Here is a 22,947-nt window from a genome sequence, read left to right on the forward strand (position 1 = left end):
GACAGAGTGGGGAACAGAACAGGCAGACTGACTGAAGTATACTACTGAGGGGAACAGCAGGCGAGTCAGGAGAGGTCTGCTGCGCCATGAGGGTAGCTCCCTGGCCGGCCGGGAATTGAACTCGTGCTATAGTGGCTACGGATAGCTTCATAGGTTGCGTCTTAACCCCTTGCACCACCAGGGAGGCCTAGTAGGAAGCCAGTTTCTGACAGTACAGCTCCTTGTACAAAAACACCTTGTTGAATTTAATCCTCCTTTCCCTATAGCCTCTCTCTTATAAACCTAATTAAGTCGTAGTCTCAGAGTTTGGTATGTGATGCCATTAGGGACAAAGCAGATTTTCACAGGGCGGTGAACTTGTGCTTCATCTCTGAGCCACAGTGTAGACTGCCATTGCTGTTGCCCAGATTGCCTTCTCAAGCTGCAGTGATCTTTTCCTAAAAAGTCTTTGTCACATCTTTCTAATTAAATTGTAAATAAACTCTGGTATTTTTTTTAAGATTTATTTGTTTATGCATATAAGAGCTGGGGTGCAGACCAGAAGGTGCCGTGGGGTGAAAGGATTCACCAGAGACAGAGCAGGGAGCAGAACAGACGGATTGACTGAAATACACTGCTGATAGCTTCATAGTGTTGAGACTAACCCCTGTGCCACCAAGGAAGCCCTAAACTCTGGTCTTATACTTCTAAGAAACAAGAGTGGGTTGTTTGAGATTTCCCAGTGTAGGAAGGGGTGAGTAAATGAAAAGAGACTTGCCTGTTTATTGGGTTTCTACTTTTTTACCTTCCAGAACAGTCCAGGCTCTGCAGACTGCATCCCACCTGTCCCAGCAGGCTGACTTGAGGAACATTGTGGAAGAGATTGAGGTATGAATTTTTTTGCGAAATAAATTTTCTGTCTTTGAGACCCTTTAGAGATGTCTTGCAGGCAAGACATGCATGAATTTTTACAGCCAGTTATATTACTTTTCATGTGAGTGATTGATTTGTTCTTTGTATATCAGAGCCATATGTTCTAGGGAATATTTGGGAGGCTAGGATAGTTACACAGCAGTTAGGCCACAAACTTCCTTTCTATCCTTTTGTGGAATAGTCTAATAGTACAACGTTTTAGAGCCAAACACACCTGAAATTAATTTTTTTTTTTTTTTTTTTTGGCCATGTACTGCTTTGTAATCTCAGGCAAATTATTTAATGACTCAACCTCAGTTTTCTTATATGGTGGCCATAGGAACAAATGAGATTCTCAAATGCCTAGGACGTAATAGATGCTCAGCTAGGGGTCACTGGTTTTTATTTTCATTCTTTCCTTTCCTTTGCTCAGACCTCCTGCTGCTCAGAGGCTATTCTCATGGCCTGCATAGCCAGGGATGATAGGCAGTCCTGACCCACAGAGCAGAACATGTGGATGGCCTTGGAGTCCATCTGTGTCACCATGCTTCTTCAGTGCACTGCAGCCTGCCCCACTGGCCTGCCCAGAGCAGCTAGTGCCATGAGTGCCATGGCTCCTGGGCTTGAGCCTGGTGCAAGGAGCTGGGAAAGGAGTGTTCTCACAAGATACTATTCTCTTCAAATGTCTGTATGATATACTTTGTGAAGTACCCTTTTTGAATAAATACAAAGTGACTAAGGTGGTCTTAAAATTGAGAGTGAGATTTCTCAAAACTGTCTATACCGGGGTGACATTGGTTTGTGCCTCTCCTTTCTGTTTTCACTTGACTTACAACATGTTTCCATTTTGTTGTGACAGGACCTTGTTGCTCGCCTGGATGAACTGGGAGGTGTGTATCTCCAATTTGAAGAAGGACTGGAAACAACAGCTTTGTTTGTGGCTGCCACCTACAAGCTCATGGACCATGTGGGCACTGAGCCATCTATTAAGGAGGTACCTATCTTAACATTTCTCAGGCATAAACCCCAAAGGAATTGTTCACTTTCTCTGCTGAAGATAGCTTGTTGCAGAGAGGGCTGTTCGGTTAGTCTTGGAAGATATTCACTTAATGTCTTGCATTAGGTATTGAGAAATAGAAAGATGTAATTGTCCTCAATAAACCAATTCTCAGTGGAATCGACGTGTAAACAAATTGTTACAGATGCTTTAAATGGGATACAGACATGCCATGAAGTAGTGTCAAGAAGGCCAAGTGTATTAGCCTTGTTTCTCTTCCCTTTTTCTTTCTGATACTCTTTACTGCTTGTCTGATGAAAGCTTTCCATGTTGGTGGCCCAGGCAAATCCTCTTTCTTCTGAGAAGTGCCCTCTATTTCAAAGTCTCCTGTTCTCCTTCGTACCCCATCATCCTTAGCAGTGACTGAATCTTAGCTAATCTTTGCTGATTGACAGAGTTCACTGAGAGCCATGTGTGTCTACTAGACATCCGCCAAGAGTTAATTCTTTTTTTCTTTTTTCTTTTTTCAAAAGGAGCTTGTTAACCTGAGAGAACCTTTAGCTGGAATGTGTGTGGGAAGTCTTTTTGAGTAGGGCCCCCTTTGTATCCCTTGTCTGTGAGAAGGTTACTAACTCTTGAGCTAAAAGGGCTTAAAATACAAGCTGCTGCTGTTTAAATTTTAGGAGGAGAGATTGGGGTTCCAAGTTAGAATTTTCATTTCTTTTATGTATTACAGAGTTGTATGCCGAATATCAAGGAAATAGTAAATAATTATCTGTCTTGAGTGATTTGAATTAATTTTGTATGGTCTCTGGAGGATATGATCTAATAATTGATTCATGTATTGGCAATATTATGGTGTTTTTTCCTTCATCCTAAGAGTAGGAGAACTACAGATAGCACACTTTCTTTTAATTTCTATTATGATTCTTATGGTACAAATCATTTAGGGATTGCTTTAATACCGTACAGTAGGTAAATTGGTGATATCTACATATACTACTTAAACTTTCTCTTGCTTTATTTCCAAGCTTCTACAAACCAGGTATTTGGCTGGAACAATTTTGCTGTCATTGCTTTTGACACAGCCATTCTGCTGAATAGTTACCCATTTTAACATGTCAACAGCCTAGTGATGGAAAAAATGTAATTGGTACAATTAAAGAAAATTATTTTATGTCGACTGTGAATAACACTGTTGGGAACAAGGGAGCTCTTTTGTTAGATGGTAGATTTTAAAAAACAAAACTGATTGAAGTGGAAAATGTTTCCTCCTAAGCAGACATCCTCCAGATTTTTTTTTTTTAGGTTTTTTTTTTTTTTAAAAGATTTATTTATTTATTTATACAAGCACTGGGTACAGTCAGAAGCGCGGAAGGGTGAGAGAATTCACCAGAGCCAGAGCGGGGAACAGAACAGGCAGAATGATGAAGTATACTGCTGAGGGGAACAGCGGGCGGCAGGAGAGGTCTGCGCACCATGTGGGACCTTCGCCCGGTGGCCAGGGATCAAACCAGTGCTGCAGAGATTGTGGGTAGCTTCGCAGCCCAATGCTCAACCACTGCGCCACTGGGGAGGCCCCATCCTCCAGAATTTTAATAACACCTGTTAGGTTCCACTTTAAAAAAAAAATGCTTTCTGTTTCCTCCTATAAGCAGCCCATTAGTTTGTAATGGAGAATTATTTTAGTTTCTTTCTAATGTGCTGCTTTTTGACTATTAGGCTTGGCCTTGTAAATAAAAACAGCCCCCAATACTGCTTAAAGGTGGGTTGGGAGGAAGATAGTTTCGTTGGCAGGGTGAGGGGAGTCAGGAAAGAACATTATATTCAAGGGCTTTGGAGACAAACAGACCTGTGAATTTGGTCTTTTACTCTGTTACAGCTTGTGTAGTTACCCTGTGTTACCTGTTTTCTCATTTGAAAAATATTGATAATATTAGTCTTTTTAGGGTTTTTGTCAAGATTTGAGTTAATAAATGTAAAACCCTTGTCAGAGTACCTGGCAGATAAAGGCATTGAACAAATAGTACTGTTACATGCATTTTATAATATACTTTCACATCTCAGGTTATTTGGGAGTAGCTTGTATTGGTATAGTAAGCATTCTCTAAATGGTTGACAAATAAATGTGTGAATTTCAGTTTGTACTGCAAGATGGAAAAATACAAACATATCCAAGTTTTAAGTTTAAATGCAGAATATTGCTTCCCCTCCCCACCAACTTGAATCAGTGGCTAAAAGACCTTCTATGCAAATACCTAGAAATAGACAAGAACTGACTCAAGCTAGGTGCCGGGAGCCGGGGTGGCTCTCTCACTTCCTACTGGAGGAAGACCAGAGCTGCACTTCTGTTTTCTTTCAGGATCAGGTTATCCAGCTAATGAATGCGATCTTCAGCAAGAAGAACTTCGAATCACTCTCAGAAGCCTTCAGTGTAGCCTCCGCTGCTGCTGCACTCTCCCAGAATCGCTACCATGTGCCAGTTGTGGTGGTACCGGAGAGCTCTCCTGCTGACACTCACGAACAGGCTATTCTTCGGGTATGACTTCCATGTCTAAAATGCACTCATTTCCATTTCCAGTGTAAGGTTTTCAGGATTCTATAGCAGGAACACAGCCCCTGAGAACACATTCAGAATAGGACTATTGGCCTAAGCCTGGAAATGGGTACATGACCACAGAACCTTTCAAATCTATCCAGGAAAACTTTTTTTGTCCAAAATAGTAAAAATTATTTTATTTTTTAAAATAGTAAGTCTTTAAATCAAGTGTAAGAAATTTGCATTTCTGGGTTTATAATTCCAGATGTGTAGAGAAGTCATACTTCTAAAATGCATTTTCCCAATACTAAAACTTTCTAAGTAATTCTAGAGCTTATATTTCTTAAAATAACTGTCAGTCTCCTCCTCCCCCCCGCCCCCCCCGATGCTGACAATGTATCTTTCTGTCTTTTCATAGCATAGCATTCCCTCACTGGTAGTAAGCATAGACTTATCTTTTGTGTTAGCTCTTTCAGCAGAGCAAATACACAAATCTTGAATTTTCATCTCAAATGACACATTTTATTGCTATTGTGAGAAATCAGTGATAAGCTAAGATCCTCATAAGAAATTGGCGTTTTGTTTAAGTCTAAACATTGGGGTTCCACACAGGATAGTTCCACAGATAGTCTTCTGAAGAAGCACCCACACTTCCTATTTGCCTTTCTTCTTCCTACTTTCAACTCAGTAAAGACTGGGATTGGAAGTAACCTGGCTAACATAGTTCACCATGAGTCAAGGGGGCACTGAGAGAGCAAAGCAGAAAATACTTGGCCTTGAAGCTGCGTAGATTGGACTTTGAGTCTTAGACCAACTGCTTAACTGGCCATATTACCTTTGGCAGACTCTTGCCTCTTGTGGCCTCAGCTTCTTCTGTAAAGTAGAGAATGCTTTAGCTCTCTCATGAATGGTGGGAAGATACATGTAAAGAGCTGAGCCTGGTATCTGCAAAAAATTAACTTCTAACAAATCTTAGTTATTAATGTTACCCATATTTCTTCAGTAGTTTTTCCACTGCCAAACTCCTAAAGTTTTTTGTTTGTTTTTCCAAGTAATTTTTGTAAGATACTTGAATGCACTGACTAAAACAGGAGTCAGAAAGAAGGAAACTTAACTGTGTATGATCTGGGCCCAGTCATTTTCTTTTTCTTGGATTCTAATTTCCTTATCTAAAAAATGAAATCATTGGGAAAGATCATCTTTAAGACCATCCTAACATCTACCATCCTATAATCTGTCTCATTCCTAATCTAATCATGTTTTTTCCTCTATTTGATTTTCCTGTATTTGAGGTTGGCAGGAATTTCCTGAAAATGTGATGCTTCTTACCCTGTAGAGTTTGCTCCCTATGGAATAAGCACCCAAAGAACAAAATTTTCTGCTCCTTCTGTCTTTGATTTTTTTTTAAAAAAAGACTTATTTTATTTATTTATGCATACAAGAACTGGGATGTAGGCCAGAGGTGTGTGTGTGTCGGAGGGGAGGGAGAGGTGAGAGGATTCACCAGAGATAGAATGGGGAGCAGAACAGGAGGATCTACTGAAATACACTGCTGAGGGGAGCAGCGGGAAAAACAGGAGAGGTCTGCTGTGCTTGTGGGCTTGTTTCTTGCCTGGGGAATCAAACTCATGCCCATGCCACAGTGGCTGGCAATAGCTTGATAGCACTGAGACTTAACCCCTGTGCCACCGGGGAGGCCCTCCTTCAGTCTTTGTTACTACAGATAATTTTTTAATTTATTTCCAGTTGCAGGTTACCAATGTTCTGTCCCAGCCTCTGACTCAGGCCACTGTTAAACTAGAACATGCTAAATCTGTTGCTTCCAGAGCCACTGTCCTCCAGAAGACATCTTTCAGTCGTATAGGGTAAGTCCTGAGCACATTTGTAGATGCCAGCAACTTGCTTTGGAAGTTAACTTATGGTAGTCACAATATCCTAGATTAATATGAATATATAACAACCATAACCAAATTTACCTAAACTTTGGTTCAGTAAACTTGACTATTGGTATCCAAATCCTATAGTTATATATCTGAAAAAGGGATTTTTAAGATTAAGAGGGTTTTGGTTTAGTTTTATCGTTTTCTTTGCTGTCTATATCTAGTTTCTCTTTCTTGTCATTGTAATATGACAATGACTAATTTTGAATTCTCTGGTATATGAATGATATCTGTTTATTATAGGATAAATACCAAAAAGTACCCTAAAGAAATGTAAATCGCACTTTCCTGGTGGCGCAGGCAGTTGAGCACAGCACTGTGAAGCTGTCTGCAGCCTCTGCAGTGCCGAGGAATGATTAGTGGAATGGTAAAAACATTGGAGATTTTGCTTTGTGGTTAGAGTTAAGATTTCTTTACCATTTTTCCCACTTTAAAATAAAATTTAGGGCCTCCCTGGTGGCTCAGCGGTTGAGTGCTGGCTTGCAAAGCTGCCCGCAGCCTCAGCAGCGCCAGTTCGATCCCCGGCTGCCGGGCAAGGGTCCCACGTGGCGTGCAGACCTCTCCTGCACTCTGCCTGTACTACTCTCTGCTCTGGCTCTGATGAATTCTCTCACCCTCCTGCGCCTCTGACTGTACCCAGTGCTTGTATAAATAAATAAATAAATAAATCTTTTTAAAAAATAAAATAAAATAAATTAAAAATTAATATTTTTATGAGTAAGGTATGTCCCTTTTAGGAAATTCATAAAACAGGACAGAAGGAATAATATTAAAAATTACCTGTAATTATACTGCACTACACCAACCTTGTTGATCTTTTTCTTTAAATAATTGGGATCATACTGTAGAAGTGGCTAGCAGTGCAGGGGGTGGGATTGTTAGGAGCAAAGAAGGGGGAAACAAAGGAGAAAATGACTTTGGGGACTTGAGATAGCAGGTCATTTTAGGTTGTTTTCAAATTTTCCTAACATTAGAATCTGTGTGTGATCAAAAAGCTGTCTGAGTGTGTTGGTTCAGTGAAAGTGCAAAAGTGGTGTAGCCCTGGTCTAGCTCAAGGAATACCTCACTCTGTAGCCCCTGTTTGCTCATGGCTCTCCTGTGTGGGTGCTTGCTAATCCTGCTGTCCTTCACAGGGATGTTTTTGAATTAAACTTCATGAATGTCAAGTTTTCCAGTGGTTATTATGACTTCTCTGTCAAAGTTGAAGGTGACAGCCGTTACATTGCAAATACTGTAGAGGTAAGTGCTTTTCTTGTCATGTCCACTGTCATGTTAATATGTGCATGGAAATGACCAAATAATTGTACTTGGTCTGATATACTGACATAACTTTATAAGCAGGCTAACGTGAATGTATATGTTAAGAGAGGGATAAGTTCAAATTATGCTGTTTGATGGACTTGGCTAAGAACTTGGTTCATATTATGTTGTCTTTTATTTGTAAATTAATTCATTTTCCATTATAATTTAACATTACCATCTTACATAAAATTTAGAAAGAAAAGAAAATTTAGAAAGCAGAAAAAATAAAACACCTCTAATTCCATCGAGGCATAAATATTCTTTCAGTGTTTTGTGTGGTAGACTTCAATAGATTGCTAATTAGGTGATAAAAAGCATCAAATGACACACAACAGTGTAATGAAGCTATATGGGTAACACACACACAAAAAATCAGTAATCTGTCATAATGAACTGTTTCAGATGTTTAGCTGACTGTGATAGAGTTGAGGATCCAAGTGGTTTTAAGGATGGAAAGCTACGCTTCATTTATTTGATGCTTTGCCAGAATGAGGTGTTTCGTACTAATGGTTTCCCCAGCTAATTGGCATTCACCCCTTTAGGTACCATGGCTTTCATTTCTAACCTTTTGGAATAGAATTTTATTTAAAATGAATGATATATTTTGCTTCTTTTTTAAACTATGGAATATGGTTTAACCTCTTACATGTAATCCTATAACCTTTTCCTAGAACCCTGTTATAGTTTTATGTGCTTTGTTTACACTATGTTATTACAACTCCAAAGGTGGGTGGGGTCATTTTCATTTCATAGATGAGACTCAAGGGTAGAGCAGTTTGTTCAAGGTCCTCTAGTCCTGTTCTTGGGTGGATCCCCTATACAATGCCAGTTTGGTATTAAACTTTTTCATTTCGAAATAATCTTAATCTTTAAAAAATTATGAAAGTAGTACAGAAAATTCTCATCTGTCCTTCATCCAGCTTCCCCAAATGTTAACATCTTATATGACTATAATTAGCAATGTACTTTAACTCATATTAATAAACATTAATATAAAAATAACATTAATATAAATAGTAACTAACCTACAGACTTTAATTCAAATGCCACTGCTTATCCTACTGCTGTTCCTTTCCTGGTCCAGGATTCAATGTAGGGCCGTATATTCCTGTAGTTGTCATGTGCCTTTTGTTTCCTCCAGTTTGGATAGTGTCTTTCATGACCTTGATACTTTTGATTTTTGGTTGTTTTTTTTTTTTAAAGATTTATTTATTTTACAAGCACTGGGGTACAGGCCAGAGGTGTGGGAGGATGAGAGGATTCACCAGAGAAAGAGCAGAGAGCAAAACACTGAAAGCACTGCTGAGGGGAGCAGCGGGCGCGAGGTCTGACGTGCCATGTGGGAATCTCCCTGGCTGGTGTGAATCGAACTGGTGCTGTTGACAGCTTCATAGCACTGTGCTCAACCCGCTGTGCCACCAGGGAGCCCGACCTTGACACTTTTGAAGAGTACTAGCCAGTTAGTTTTAGAGTGTCCCTAACTTTGGGTTTGTCTCTGTTTCCTCATAATTAAATTTGGGTCATACTTTTTTTGCAAGAATATTCCAGATTTCTCCATTATAAAGTAGCTGTTTTTCTCTTTTGTAATTGTCTTATGGAGTGATGCTATGAGACTGTCAAATGTCCTCATGATCTTGCCTGCCACTTATTACTGTGGTGTTTTTCACTTGATCTTAGCCAAAACGCTGAGAAGTGATACTGTAGTGTTTTTCAAAAGGTGGTTTTCTATTTCATTCCTTCTACATTTATTGATTAGAATTTTACTGTAAGAAAAAATTATTCCCCCTCCCATTTACTTATTGATTCAATCATTTATAACACTTTGGACTCATGGATATTAATTTTAATTTATAAGTTATGATCCATTACTGTCATTTTTGTTTTGTTGCTCATATCATCCCAGATTTGACCTTTGGCAAGCTCCTCTAGTGCTTCTGTGACACCCTCTTTTAATGAAATGACAAGGCAGCTAGAAAGTTTGACCTTTTCAAAAGTGGAATTACTTAACATAGGTAGGTAGATTAAATACTTGTGTTTAAAGTTTGGCAGAAAAGAAGATCTTTTCTGGAACTTTCAGTCTGTCTTGTTTCTACCTCATTCTCTGCCTTTTGGGGGCATGAGACCTCTGATCCTAGTCCATTCAGTAACCCAAAGTGTGGGTAATTGTAGTGTACACCTTGAACCTTTAAAATCTAGATTTCTTTCCATTTTAGTTTCCTTCATTAAGAACCCTATTTGCAGCTTTTCCCCCCCCTGCCGAAGCGCTGCCGGGCCTTCGCTGCTTTGGTAAATCGCGGACAACTGGTGTCTGCGCCGCAAAATGGGGTTTGTAAAAGTTGTCAAGAATAAGGCCTACTTCAAGAGATACCAAGTGAAATTTAGAAGAAGGCGAGAGGGCAAAACTGATTACTATGCTCGAAAACGCTTGGTAATCCAGGATAAAAATAAGTACAACACACCCAAATACAGGATGATAGTTCGGGTAACCAACAGAGATATCATTTGTCAGATTGCTTATGCCCGTATAGAAGGAGATATGATAGTTTGTGCAGCTTATGCTCATGAACTCCCCAAGTATGGTGTGATGGTTGGCCTGACAAATTATGCTGCAGCATATTGTACTGGCCTGCTGCTGGCCCGCAGGCTTCTCAATAGGTTCGGCATGGACAAGATCTATGAAGGCCAAGTAGAGGTGACTGGAGATGAATACAATGTGGAAAGCATTGATGGTCAGCCAGGTGCCTTTACTTGCTATTTGGATGCTGGACTTGCCAGAACTACTACAGGGAATAAAGTTTTTGGGGCCCTGAAGGGAGCTGTGGATGGAGGCTTGTCTATTCCTCACAGTACCAAACGATTCCCTGGTTATGATTCAGAAAGCAAGGAATTCCATGCTGAAGTACATCGGAAGCACATCATGGGGCAGAATGTTGCAGATTACATGCGTTACTTAATGGAGGAAGATGAAGATGCTTATAAGAAACAGTTCTCTCAGTACATAAAGAACAACGTAACGCCAGACATGATGGAGGAGATGTATAAGAAAGCTCATGCTGCTATACGAGAGAATCCAGTCTATGAAAAGAAGCCCAAGAAAGAAGTTAAGAAGAAGAGGTGGAACCGTCCCAAGATGTCTCTTGCCCAGAAGAAAGACCGGGTAGCTCAGAAGAAGGCAAGCTTCCTCAGAGCTCAGGAGCGGGCTGCTGAGAGCTAATAAGCCAAACCATTTTTTAATGGAGATTTTTAAAGACATACAATAATAAAATTATTGATCCAGCAAAAAAAAAAAAAAAAAAAAAAGAACCCTATTTGCATATGAGCACATTTAAAGCAAGTTATTTTGTGTGTGTGCCTGAAATCTCTTCCTCCTGCCTTTCCAATCTTGAGAACAACATATCCAGCTTAAGGTGCTACCCCCATATATCACATACATGAGATACCCTCATCAGGTATTAAAACCATATTGTACTCACCAACCATGACAGTTCTTTTTTTTTTTTTTTTTTTAGATTTATTTTTGTTTATTTATGCATATAAGAACTAGGGTGTAGGCCAGAGGTGTGGGGGGTGGGGAAGGGTATTCACCAGAGACAGAGTGGGGAGAACAGGCAGATCTACTGAAATACACTGCTGAGGAGAGCAGAGGGCGAGACAGGAGAAGTCCACTGTGGCATATGGGTTGCTCGCTGGCTGGGGATTGAATTCATGCAATAGTGGCTGGCAATAGCTTGATAGTGCTAAGACTTTAACCCCTGCGCCACCAGGGAGGCCCCATCACAGCTGTTCTTAATCTCTTCCTTCTTTCTACTTATGACTTCTGGCTAGTCACCAAGTCCTGTTGTTTCCACCTCTGAATGTCTTTTGCATGAGTCCTGTGTTCTTAGTCCAGTGTCCCTACTCAGTGAGAGCCTTGTATCCTCTGTATGGTTTGATAAAGTGGTAAGTAACTAGATTCATTGTTTTCAGTCTCTACCTTTTCCATTTAATTTTTCATAAGTGCTACTAGAATGATAGAATCACATGTTCTGTGATTAAACATTTCTTTGGTTTCCTTTTGCCTTGGAGTGAGATTCAGCCTCCTCAGCCTGGCTGAGAAGATCCTCACAAAGTACATGAACATGCTGCAGTGTGGGTGCCTCCCCATCCTCAGATATGCTTTTCACCTGCATGCCTATAGACTTCTGTTCTTGTTTCCTCCAAGAGGAATGCTCTTCCCCTTCCTGGTACATGTTCTGAACTCTGGACTACATATTTTTAAGGTCTAGATCAAATGTTGTTCCTTCATCTGTGTTCCATAGATTTTATTTTTTTTTTAGTATGGATTACTTCAAATACCCACAAAAGAACAGAGAATGGTGTAATCAATCTTCATGAGCCTACTTCTGTTTCTTTATTTTTGGTATGAAATAAAACCCTATAGATTGAATTTAAGCTCTGTATATGCCTTAAATATTTTTTCTCTCCTTCCCCCCAGGTTTGGGGTCTGTCATTCCAGTGGCAGTTTTTATATTTCTGCTACACACATAACATATTGCATTGATTTGCATCTTCTCAAATGTTATGCGTATCAGATATATAGACTTCTGCAATTTGCTTGTTTTTACTCTCTTAGTTTTATGATAGCCATACTTATACATGTAGAACTATATAGTTATATGCATAAAATGGATATTTTTTGTAAAATTATCTTCCTTTTATGAATGAATCAGATTTTATAATTCATTTTCTTGTGAAACATTTTAGAGTTTCACTGTTGCAAATAGTGCATCTCTGACGTTTCCATATGCATGTTTTATTGTTTATCTAGAGTGAATGGTGGAATCATAGAGTACTCATCTTCTAATATTAGCTGTTAAAGATTTGTTCTTTCCTTCATATCCTTACCAACACTGGGTATTACCAGTTTTTGATAATCTGGTGGATATGAAATGGTATTTTGTTTTAATGCTTTTCCTTGTTTACTAGTAAGATTGCGCATCTTTTCTGTATTTATTTATTAATTTTTAAAAAGATTTATTTATTTATTTATTTATACAAGCACTGGGTACAGTCTGAAGCATGGGAGGGCAAGAGAATTCACCAGAGTCAGAGGGAGGGGCAGAGCAGGCAGAAGGACCAAAGTACACTGCTGAGGGGAGCAGCGGGCGGCGGGAGAAGTCTGCGCGCCATGCGGGACCCTCCTCCGGTGGCTGGGGAGCAGCAGGGGATCGAACCGGCGCCGCAGAGGCTGCGGGCGGCTTTGCAACCCAGCGCTCAACCGCTGTGCCACCGTGAAGGCCCCTTTTCTGTATTTATTGGCCATTTAGGTTTGCTCTTTGAATTGTTATATATCTTTTATCTGTTTTTCTTTTGTTTGGTTAGTCTTTCTATTGATATTTTTAGGAACTGCAGGCGTAGTTTGGATATATTGCAGTTCAGTTCCAGACCACCAGAATAAAATAAATAGTGCAATAAAATGTGTCACAGAAATATTTTGGTTTCCCAGTGCATATAATAGTATTGTTTACATTACACAGTAGTCTATTAAGTGTGCAAAAGCATTGTATCTAAAAAAGTAGTCCACATACCTTAATTGTGACCTAGAGACATGAAGCAAGACATACTGTTGAAAAAATGGTGCCTTTAGACTTACTTGGCAGAGTTGCCACAAACCTTCCATTTGTAAAAATCTCAGTAAAGTGAAGTACAGTAAAATGAGATGTGACTTCCCTAGGGGTTGTCTTAGCACTATCACCGCTATGGCCTGAGTTTGATCCCTGGCCAGGGAGCTAACCCACATGGCACAGCAGACCTCTCATTGTCTCGCACACTGCTCCACTCAGCAGTGTATTTCAGTAGATCCTCCTGTTCTGCTCTCCACTCTGTCTCTGGTGAATCCTCTCACCCCCTGCTCCTCTGGATTATATCTCAGTTCTTCTACGCAAAAATAAATAAAACTGAAAAAAACAACAAAATGAGGTATACCTCTATATGTATTCTGGATATTCATCTGTGTTGTAAGCACGAGATATCTTGCCCAGCATTGCTTTATGGCGTCCTTTGCTCCATAAAAGTTAATTTCTCACACTCTTTATGTTCTTTTTTTTTCCTCAATAGTTTATGCTTTTTGTGTTTTTAACAAACCCTATATAAATCTCCAGCATAAAAAAAAAAACCAATATTCTAACAAATTTTAAGGTTTTTTTTCTTTTATATTTTTGGTTTCTAACTATTTACTTTGTTGCTATGGCATTTTACATTTTGTATGTATTGTCCTTATTGCATTGTATTACTATTGTTGTTTACTTCTGTGTTGATTTTCATTAAGTTTGGAATGCCCTATGGGCAGAGATTAAATTTTCTATTTTTCAGTGCTTAGTTGTTCTCATTTCAGACCACTTTGAAGGAGAAAAGGATAACTTGGTGTAAAGATGTTTGCCCACATAACAGGGCCTTTAGAATTCTGATAATTCATCTTCCAGGGGGGAACCTTTTACCATATACAAAGAAGCTTGCCTTTTTTTTTTTTAATAGTTTTATTGAAGATTAGTTCCCATACCATAAAATTTATCTATTAAAAGTATAAATTCATTGTTTTTATTTACAGAGTTGTATAACCATTACTGCTTTCTAACTAGAGACTAAAACATTATTACCACCCTCCAAAAAGCAACCATGTCTGTTAGTAGACACTCCTTATTCTATAGGGATATCTCCTCCCTTTTCTGGCAACTACTGATCTACATTTTTTTCCTCGATGATTTGCTTATTTGGGATGTTTCATGTAAATGGAATCACGTGATAGATAGCCTTTTGTGTCTGGCCTTTTAAATTTAGCAAAACAGTTTTTGTTTTTGTTTTTTTTTTTTAAGATTTATTTATTTATTTATACAAGCACTGGGTACAGTCAGAAGTGCAGGAGGGTGAGAGAATTCACCAGAGCCAGAGCGGGGAACAGAACAGGCTGACTGATGAAATACACTGCTGAGGGAAGCAGCGGGCGGGCGGGAGGATAGGTCTGCGCGCCATGTGGGACCCTCACCCGGTGGTCAGGGATCGAACCGGTGCTGCAGAGGCTGCGGGCAGCTTCTCAACTCAGCACTCAACCGCTGTGCCACCAGGGAGGCCCATAAATTTAGCAAAATATTTTTAAGGTTTATTCATGTTAGCTTGCATTTCTTTTTATATCTGAATAATATTCCATTATGTGTATATCATCACATTTTGCTTATCCATTTATCAGTTGATGGACATTTGGTATATTTCCACTATTTAACTATTGTGAACAATGCTGCTATGAATATTCATATACAAGTATTTGTTTGAATACCTGTTTTCAGTTCTTTTGGGTTCGTGCTCTAGGATGAAATTGCTGGATCATATCATTACTCTATATTGAACTTTTTGAGGAACTGACAAACTGTTTATCAAAGCAGTGCACAGTTTTTAGATTTCTCCTAGCAGTGTGTAAGGGTTCCAATTTCTGTACATACCAGCACTTTCATTCTCACCATCCTAGTGGGTGTAAAAGTGGTTTCTTATGATTTTAGTTTGCATATCCCTATGGCTAATGATGTTGAACATCTTTTTGTGTATTTATTGGTCATTTGCATATCTTCTTTAGAGAAATGTCTATTAAGATCCTTTGTTCATTAAAAATATATTTTTCTCTTTTTATTTCTTCTTTCCCAATCTATACGCCTCTTACCTGCCTTTCTTATTACATTAATTGTCTTTCTACTATTGAGTTATATGAGTTATATTTCTTATAGTCTATGTTGTCTTTTCACTTTCTGGATGTTGTTTTTTGAAGCAAAATAGATTTTAATATTGAAGTTCAATTTATTTCTTTTCCTTTCATTGCCTCGTCCTTCAACTGTCACAGCTAAGAAGCCATTGCCAAACTCGTGAAGATTTAGTCCTGTTTTTTAATAAGAATTTTATAGCTTTAGGTCTTGCATTTAGGTTTCTGATCCATTTTGAGTTAATTTTGTAATATGATATAAGGTAGGGGGGGCAACTTCCTTCTTTGTGTGTTCTCCTAAGACCATTTGTTGATAAAAGCTATTCTTTCCCCATTGAATTATCTTTGTATCTTTGTCAAAAATTGGTTGACCACAAATGTAACGGTTAATTTCTAGACTTATCATTCTATTCTTTTAATCTGTATGTTTGTTCAAGTGTTTCTGTGGTTGTTGGAAAAATTATCTCAGTACTAAATAGCAGAAATGGTTAATAGCTATTTCTTATATAATGTTAATACGTTCCTATTAAAGCCATTTCTGTCCTTTTCCTTCCTGGTAAATGGAATAAATGTTATAAAATCTCCTCTCTCCCTCTTCATTATGTTAGAGATGTGTATGTGTGTGTGTACACATGTGTGAATGCTCTGACCACTTTAATACATGTAACTTTGTAATTTCAGTAATAGTCACGCTTTGAGCCTCAGAGTAGGTCAGCAGGTCCTGTTTATTCTGAGATGTGTGCGACGTTGGTCAGAGTGTGTTAATGTGGTAGTTTGGTGTAGGAGGCTGTCATAGCACTTGCTGATACTGGACTTGCTACCAGGGAAAGTGTGGATGTTAGAAACTGTCATTAGCATTAATTGCCCCTAATGCACCATCATTTTTGACAGTAATTGGCTAAACGGGGAGTCTATCACTCTCAGCAGAAAGACTGCATTTCCTGGCATTAAAACATTTTTTGAGATGTATGTGGCAGGCAGCACAGACAAAGAAAGGACTACTAGCATGATTCACTGTAAAGCAGGCTTAGCTTCATTTAAAGTGGCTAAACAAGTCCCTTTCCTAATATAGAAACTAATCCTGTAGTGTTAGTTTGAAGAAGGAAGGAGCTAGCCAACAGAGATCCTACACTGAACACTTTACAACAGGGCTTTGAAAAAAGTTGTGAAGATTTTTATTTCTCAGTTTGCTTTTGAATAGCATAAAAATGTTTTTCTTTTGAATGTTTCTAGATACCCATTTGTAGTCACATTTTAGGAGCAGAAAGACTTGTTTTAAACTGTTCCCTCTTCAAGAACAGCCCTATAGTGTTTCTGTGCAACAACAAAAAAAACCCTGTTACTTAGTGGGCCTTTAAAAATTAGGACTGAGAAAAAACCAACAATGGCTTGAGTTCACTGCAATTTTCCCTTTTTCATTCCATGTGTCATGTATTGTCTGGGAAAGCTGATGATGTCTCTAGAATAAACATACTTGATTAGCAGCATAAATGACCATGGTGTTGCCAAAAATTTATAGCCAGGATTCTAAGATGAAAACCCAAAATATGGGCCTCCCTGGTGGCGCAAGGGGTTAAAGCACCACGTTACGAAGCAATCTGTGGCCTCTGCAGCATGAGTTCAGTCCCTGGCCAGCCAGGGTACAACCCACATGGCAAAGAAGACCTCTCCTGTCTCGCCTACTGCTCCTCTCAGCAGTGTATTTCAGTCTCCCTGTTATGTTCCCTCTCTGTCTCTGGTGAATCCTCTCACCCGCTCCCCACCACCCCACATCTCTGGCCTGTACCCCAGCATAAATAAATAAATCTTTAAAAAAAAACAAAACCCAAAAGTTCGTGACTTCCTTATCACTGTGATTAGGATATTGAAGAACCCTATTTCAAGTCTTTAAATACCTGTGTATATTCATCTGCTGCAAGAGAGTGATTATTTTAAAGATCACAATGAATGCAATAATGTTTTAGTAAAGAAGAAGAAAGTCTGTGGCACAGAGTGTCATTACTCAGATATCCATGTTTTTTAAAAAATAGTAGTTAAAAAAACACTCAAAACCCAAAAAGATATATAATGAAGGAATTAAGTACAAGAGTCTTTTTTCATCCTTTCGATCTAGTCCTTCTCCTTGGAGGAATCTATTATTAACAGTTAACTGTGTACACTAAGAAAAAGAAGTATGCATGTTGTCAACAAATGTATACATATCCTTGGTTATTTACACAAAAGGGAATATTTTATAAATAGTTGTATCCTTTGTATTCAACACAGAGGTTTCTAGGTTTTCTCTCAATGGTCTAACTTGATGGCCTTCTTCCCAGGTCCCCTACCATAACTTACCCAATTGCCAAGACTCAACAACAGGCAGTGATATGAAATATCATTCTCTTAATAGATGGCTCTGTATTCAAAAGTAGGAGGTAATAAAAAAGTAGGAGGTAATATCTCCATAGACACCTACCTTGTTTTTAATTGCTTTGTGGTAATTCATAGCGTTCATGTACCATTATTTATTTAGTTAGTCTCCTGTTTGTGGACATTTAAGTGGGGCAGTGATTTCAAGACCACATTTACACATTTATTTAAATGAGTGAGCCCTTAAGAAGATGAGTCACAGAAGTGAAGAGGGAATTTTCTAGTTAATGTTAATGAAAATGGCAGAGTAGTTGACTATGAAAAGAGGTTATTTTTATAAGCATGGAATACTGCTTAACTCCTACCTCTCCCCAAACTGGAGGACTGCCTGAAGCTTCCTGCCATGCATTTCCCACTCCTAAGAAAGGCCTAACTCAAGGTCATAGTTCCCTTTCCTGTGCTTTCACAGCTCTTTGCGCATCCCTTCACTAAAGCAGCAACTTGGTCTTTTGTAATTATGCTTTGTGTGTATGCATCCCGTTAGGGTAAGAGGTTCCTCTGCCCCTATGTACTCCAGATGCTCCAGGTGGTGTAAGAAAAGCAGTCTCAGTGGGTTTCTTGCTTAAACTCAGTTGCCTAATCAAAGTTCTTTGGCTACTTCTTTGAACATTCCATTCTAGTAGTTCTTCAAATGGAAGTGGTATAAGTGTCTCCTTACATTGAACTTGTATAGTAAACTTAACTTAGGTTTCAAGTCCTGTATGAGTTGTGAAGCTGTTTGTTCAGCAGACAACCCAGGGAAACAAAGTTGAGGCACCCAGCTCTCCCCATACCCACTGCCATAATTCACCTAGTTGCCTAGATGTAGTAACAGGCAGTGATGCTAATTATAGTTCTGCCAATTGGTGGCTGTGTATTCAAAAGTAGAAGGTAATATTATTCTACAGCCTCAGTTAATCTTTTGCATTCTGACTTTTTTTTTTTTAAACAAAACAGAACACCCTATTTAACCTGATAATTGAAGCTGTTGTTACAAAATAGTTATTATGGAGGCAGAAGAGAAGGCTGTTAAAGGAATTACTTGATAGCTATCTTTATTATCCCTCTTTAAATTTTCTTCTTTGCCCTTGAATTGAGGCTGTCACACTTTGAATAGTGTGTTTTAGAAAAATGCCAAAGCTGTCCTTCACTGGTTTGTCCAGTCCTCTATTTCTTTTCCTTGATCCTCATTTAGACTCTAAACCAGTGGATTTGACAAGGATCTCCTTAAGCATTACATTCAAGCTTAACAAATATTTGGAAGGCTCACAAATATGTTTGCACATAAAAAGTGCCTTGGGTTTTCATAATTTGTGCATTCAAACATAGATTTTTTAACTCAAAAATTTCCCATGAATAGACTTTTAGCATATTTTCTCACTTTAGGAAATTTACGAATTTTTTAAGATTTATTTATTTTTATACAAGAGCTGGGGTACACACCAGAGGGATGGGAGGGTGAGAGGATTCACCAGAGACAGAGCAGGGAGCAGAACAGGAGATGATAGAAATACACTGCTGAAGGGAGTGGCAGGAGAGGTCTTCGGGCCATGTGGGATTCTCGCCAGCTGGCTGGGATCAAACCGCACTGCAGAAGCTGTGGACAACTTCATAGCATGGCACTCAACCTGCTGCGCCACCGGGGAGGCCCAGGAAATTTACAAATCTTTTTAAGTAAAAATTCCATTGCATTTATTGTCATCTGTTAATAACATAAGAGTAATCAAAGACAAAATATTACACCCCCAACAAAGGACACTTAAAGAAAACAAACTGTATTGCCTTCTTATCAAGTTTCTGACCTCATTGGTCATTTTTAATTGGAGAAACTTTGGAGCAAAGTAATGTTATCTCCTTTTAGCATGATCCAACCCAATTGTTTTCTAGACATTGTTTTAGCCTGAATCTCTTCTGCATCATTTAATATGAGGTTCACATAGTCATCAAAAGCAATAATACAGCCCCTGTGTCTGAATATTCAGTTTCTTATAAAGCCACATCTGGGTCTAAGATCTGTTTTTGCCAGAATCTGAAGACGAGGTTGATGAGCTGCACACTTCAACTCCAGCTCTTTTTGATCCTGTCCGTGGTATACCATGGTGAAAGCTCACTAAAACCATATTCTACCTGAGAAGCAACTTCAGGTTTATCTTATTCTAATTTAAAAAAATTTCATATTTACTGGCATTGGCTACCTTCATTTTGTAAAAGTTTATAAGGAACATGTAGAATTCAAGCATTGTGAGAATAAAGATGAACTGTGCTGATAATAGACTTCAATAACAAGATTCTTTTTTGCACACACTAGGTGTCTTATTAATGTTTCACCTGTACTCCCTGCTCCATGTTGTCCTTATTTCAGAAAGTGTGAACCTCTCTGTGCACACAATGTTCACATAAGAGGAAAAGAGAGAATCACACGCTAACTCTCAAAGCTTCCACTTGGAAGCTGAACCTTGATTTCTGTTCATTTCATTGGCCAAAGCAAGTCACATGGGGACACCTAACTCCAAAGGGCCAGGGAAATATAATTCTACCCCCTGCTCAACAGGAGAACCAGAAGTACTTCATCCCTAGTATTTCATTCCTCATCTAAAGTAATAGTAATTTACCTGTTTGCAAATTGAGATCGTCCTTATAAAGTCAGTGCCTTTCACATAATAAACCATAAATATTAGCTGTCTTTAGAATTTGAGTATTTGTTGATTTAAATTATTTGAAGGTTATTGCTTAAGTATTTTCCCCTTATTTATTTTAAAGGACATTAGAAAAGATTTTTTTTTCTTTCCACTTCTCCCCTCTCCCCTTTTAAATATTTATCATCCAACCAAAGCCAGTGAAGGAAAAAAGAGATAAGATCATGGAGCTATTTCAGCCTCAGAATAGGAAAGATGGAAATAGTGCCTAGCTGGGTCGACCCTTTTACTATAACCATTGAAGACGCTTGTCTTTGGATTTTTTTCCCCCCCTGCCTTTATATATCATTAGGAGTAGAGAATTTGGATATGAATGGTAACTCCTGGAATACTCACCAATTGACTTGAGATTATCTTCTGTATTTCACTCTAGCTCAGAGTCAAGATCTCTACTGAAGTTGGCATCACAAATGTTGATCTCTCTACTGTGGATAAGGATCAGAGTATTGCACCCAAAACCACCCGGTAAGTGGGATGATACCTGGACACACAGGAAACCCCAGCATTAGCTGAGACGAGCACATGTAGGCGCCAAGTCCTTCGGTCATTTCTGTCGGTAGTGATCCAATTTGTACCCCAGGTTAAAGAGGCTATAGTTCTGGCACAGCCCCAGGGATGCTGCTTGACATCCAGGCCGATTTGGCAGTTGTCTTTACCAGTAGTCAGTCCCTAAGTAAGCTATTTGCTTCCAGTCCATAGTGAGATAAGGAGCTTATCTCAGAATGTAAATTTGAGTCAGTCAGCTATGTTACCAACTATGTTAATTCATTCAGATGACAGTTTTTAAAAACAAGATTATATCAGTGAAGGAAGCAGTGAATTTAGTTATATTCTGCATTACTCTTTTCCTTCATAATTTTTTTTTTAGATTTATTTATTTATGCATATAAGAACTGGGGTACAGACCAGAGGTGTGGGGGGTGAGAGGATTAACCAGGGACAGAGTGGGGAACAGAGCAGGCAAATTGACTGAAATACACTGCTAAGGGAGCAGCAGGCAAGACAGGAGAGGTCTGCTGCACCATGTGGGCTAGCTCCTTGCCTAGGGATCGATCTCGTGCTGCAGTGCAGCTGCATTATGGATAGCTTCATAGTGCTGAGACTTAACCCCTTGCGCCACCAGGAAGGCCCACCTGCTTGTCTGTTGACCTTGCTTACGTAGGCTATTAACATCAATCCTGATATTTTGTCTCCTGTGGTCTGCTAGTCCCACTCTACAGGGACACACATGAGCTCCCCTGGTGCCTGATGCCATTGAGTTGATATCCTTAGGTTCTTGAAGTGAAAGCCTGGAGCATCTGCACATAGCATTTTTCCTAGGCCCTGATCAAAGTTTATTCTGTGCTGTCCTCAGACCTGACTTTATCAGTTTAGTTTGCCCCCAGGCCACAGAGATTGTTTGCCCCCAGGCCACATTTCTTTCTGTCCACAGCAGGACTGTGTTAGAGTGGGAGAGGGAAGATAAGACAATGAAGTGACATTTGAATGCTTACTCTGTCCTCAGAGCTCTATGTATCATCTCTGAAAACTTGCTGTATGAACGTCTTTTTCAGGGTGACCTACCCAGCCAAAGCCAAGGGCACATTCATCGCAGACAGCCATCAGAACTTTGCTTTGTTCTTCCAGCTGGTAGATGTGAACACTGGTACTGAACTCACCCCTCACCAGGTCAGAATGAAGTCCAGACCATTCTGTTTATCTGAAACATTAATGTGTATTAGTGTATATTAACATCCACTAGCGTGTTGTGGTATATAACCTGACTACAGAAGATTTCAGATTCCTACCTTCAGATCTTCCTCTGAACCCTGACAGTTCTTCAGGTCCTCCCATATGGCCCCCTGTGGGACTGCTTGTAATCCTAAACCTGGAACATGCTTTTTTTAAAAGATTAGTTGGTGTTGTGAAGATAGGTTAAAAACAAATTAGGCCTGAACAGGAATATGAAAAAATGTTTAGCATCACTTGTAATCAGGGAAATGCAAATCAAAACTACAATGAGATACCATCTTACACCAGTGAGAATGGCACATATTAAAAAAAACTAGCTACAGGGCCTCCTTGGTGGCGCAAGGGTTAAGACGCAACCTATGAAGCAATCCGCAGCCACTGCAGCATGAGTTCGATTCCTAGCCCGCCAGGGAGAAGCCCACATGGCGGGACAGATCTTTCCTGTCTCGCCCGCTGCTCCCCTCAGCAATGTACTTTGGTCTATCTGCCTGTTCTGTTCCCTGCTCTGTCTCTGGTGAATCATCTCACCCCCCATATCTCTGGCCTGTACCCCAATTCATGTATAAAAATAAATCTTTAAAAAAAATAACAAATAAGTAAAAAATAAAAGAACTAGCTACAACAAATGTTGGTGAGGATATGGAGAAAAAGGAACTCTCCTGCACTACAGTGGGAGTGCAAAATGGTCCAACCACTATGGAAAGCTGTGTGGAGATTCCTCAACCTGCTAAAGATGGAGC

General features: G+C 39.3%; 2 protein-coding genes across 2 annotated transcripts in view; both read left to right on the plus strand.

Moving 5' to 3' along the window:
* Positions 1-1,849: 1,849 nt before the first annotated feature.
* Positions 1,850-22,947, plus strand: part of RPN2 (ribophorin II) — a gene marked incomplete at both ends in the record, with an annotated part of 31,749 nt that continues 10,651 nt past the window's right edge. The window contains 6 exons of the mRNA XM_084248241.1: positions 1,850-1,885; positions 4,251-4,427; positions 6,174-6,292; positions 7,501-7,606; positions 20,850-20,941; positions 22,030-22,144. Of these exons, the coding sequence (XP_084104367.1) occupies positions 1,850-1,885; positions 4,251-4,427; positions 6,174-6,292; positions 7,501-7,606; positions 20,850-20,941; positions 22,030-22,144 (645 nt within the window). The remainder of the gene's footprint in view (positions 1,886-4,250; positions 4,428-6,173; positions 6,293-7,500; positions 7,607-20,849; positions 20,942-22,029; positions 22,145-22,947) is intronic.
* Positions 9,990-11,602, plus strand: LOC311180483 (large ribosomal subunit protein uL18; the record flags this gene model as incomplete). The annotated part of the gene is made up of 1 exon (XM_084248358.1): positions 9,990-11,602. One exon carries the CDS (start codon positions 9,990-9,992, stop codon positions 10,881-10,883), a length of 894 nt encoding a protein of 297 aa, XP_084104484.1. The 3' UTR covers positions 10,884-11,602.

Source organism: Talpa europaea (assembly GCF_964194135.1).
Source record: "Talpa europaea genome assembly, chromosome: 11".
Classification (NCBI taxonomy): Eukaryota; Metazoa; Chordata; class Mammalia; order Eulipotyphla; family Talpidae; genus Talpa; species Talpa europaea.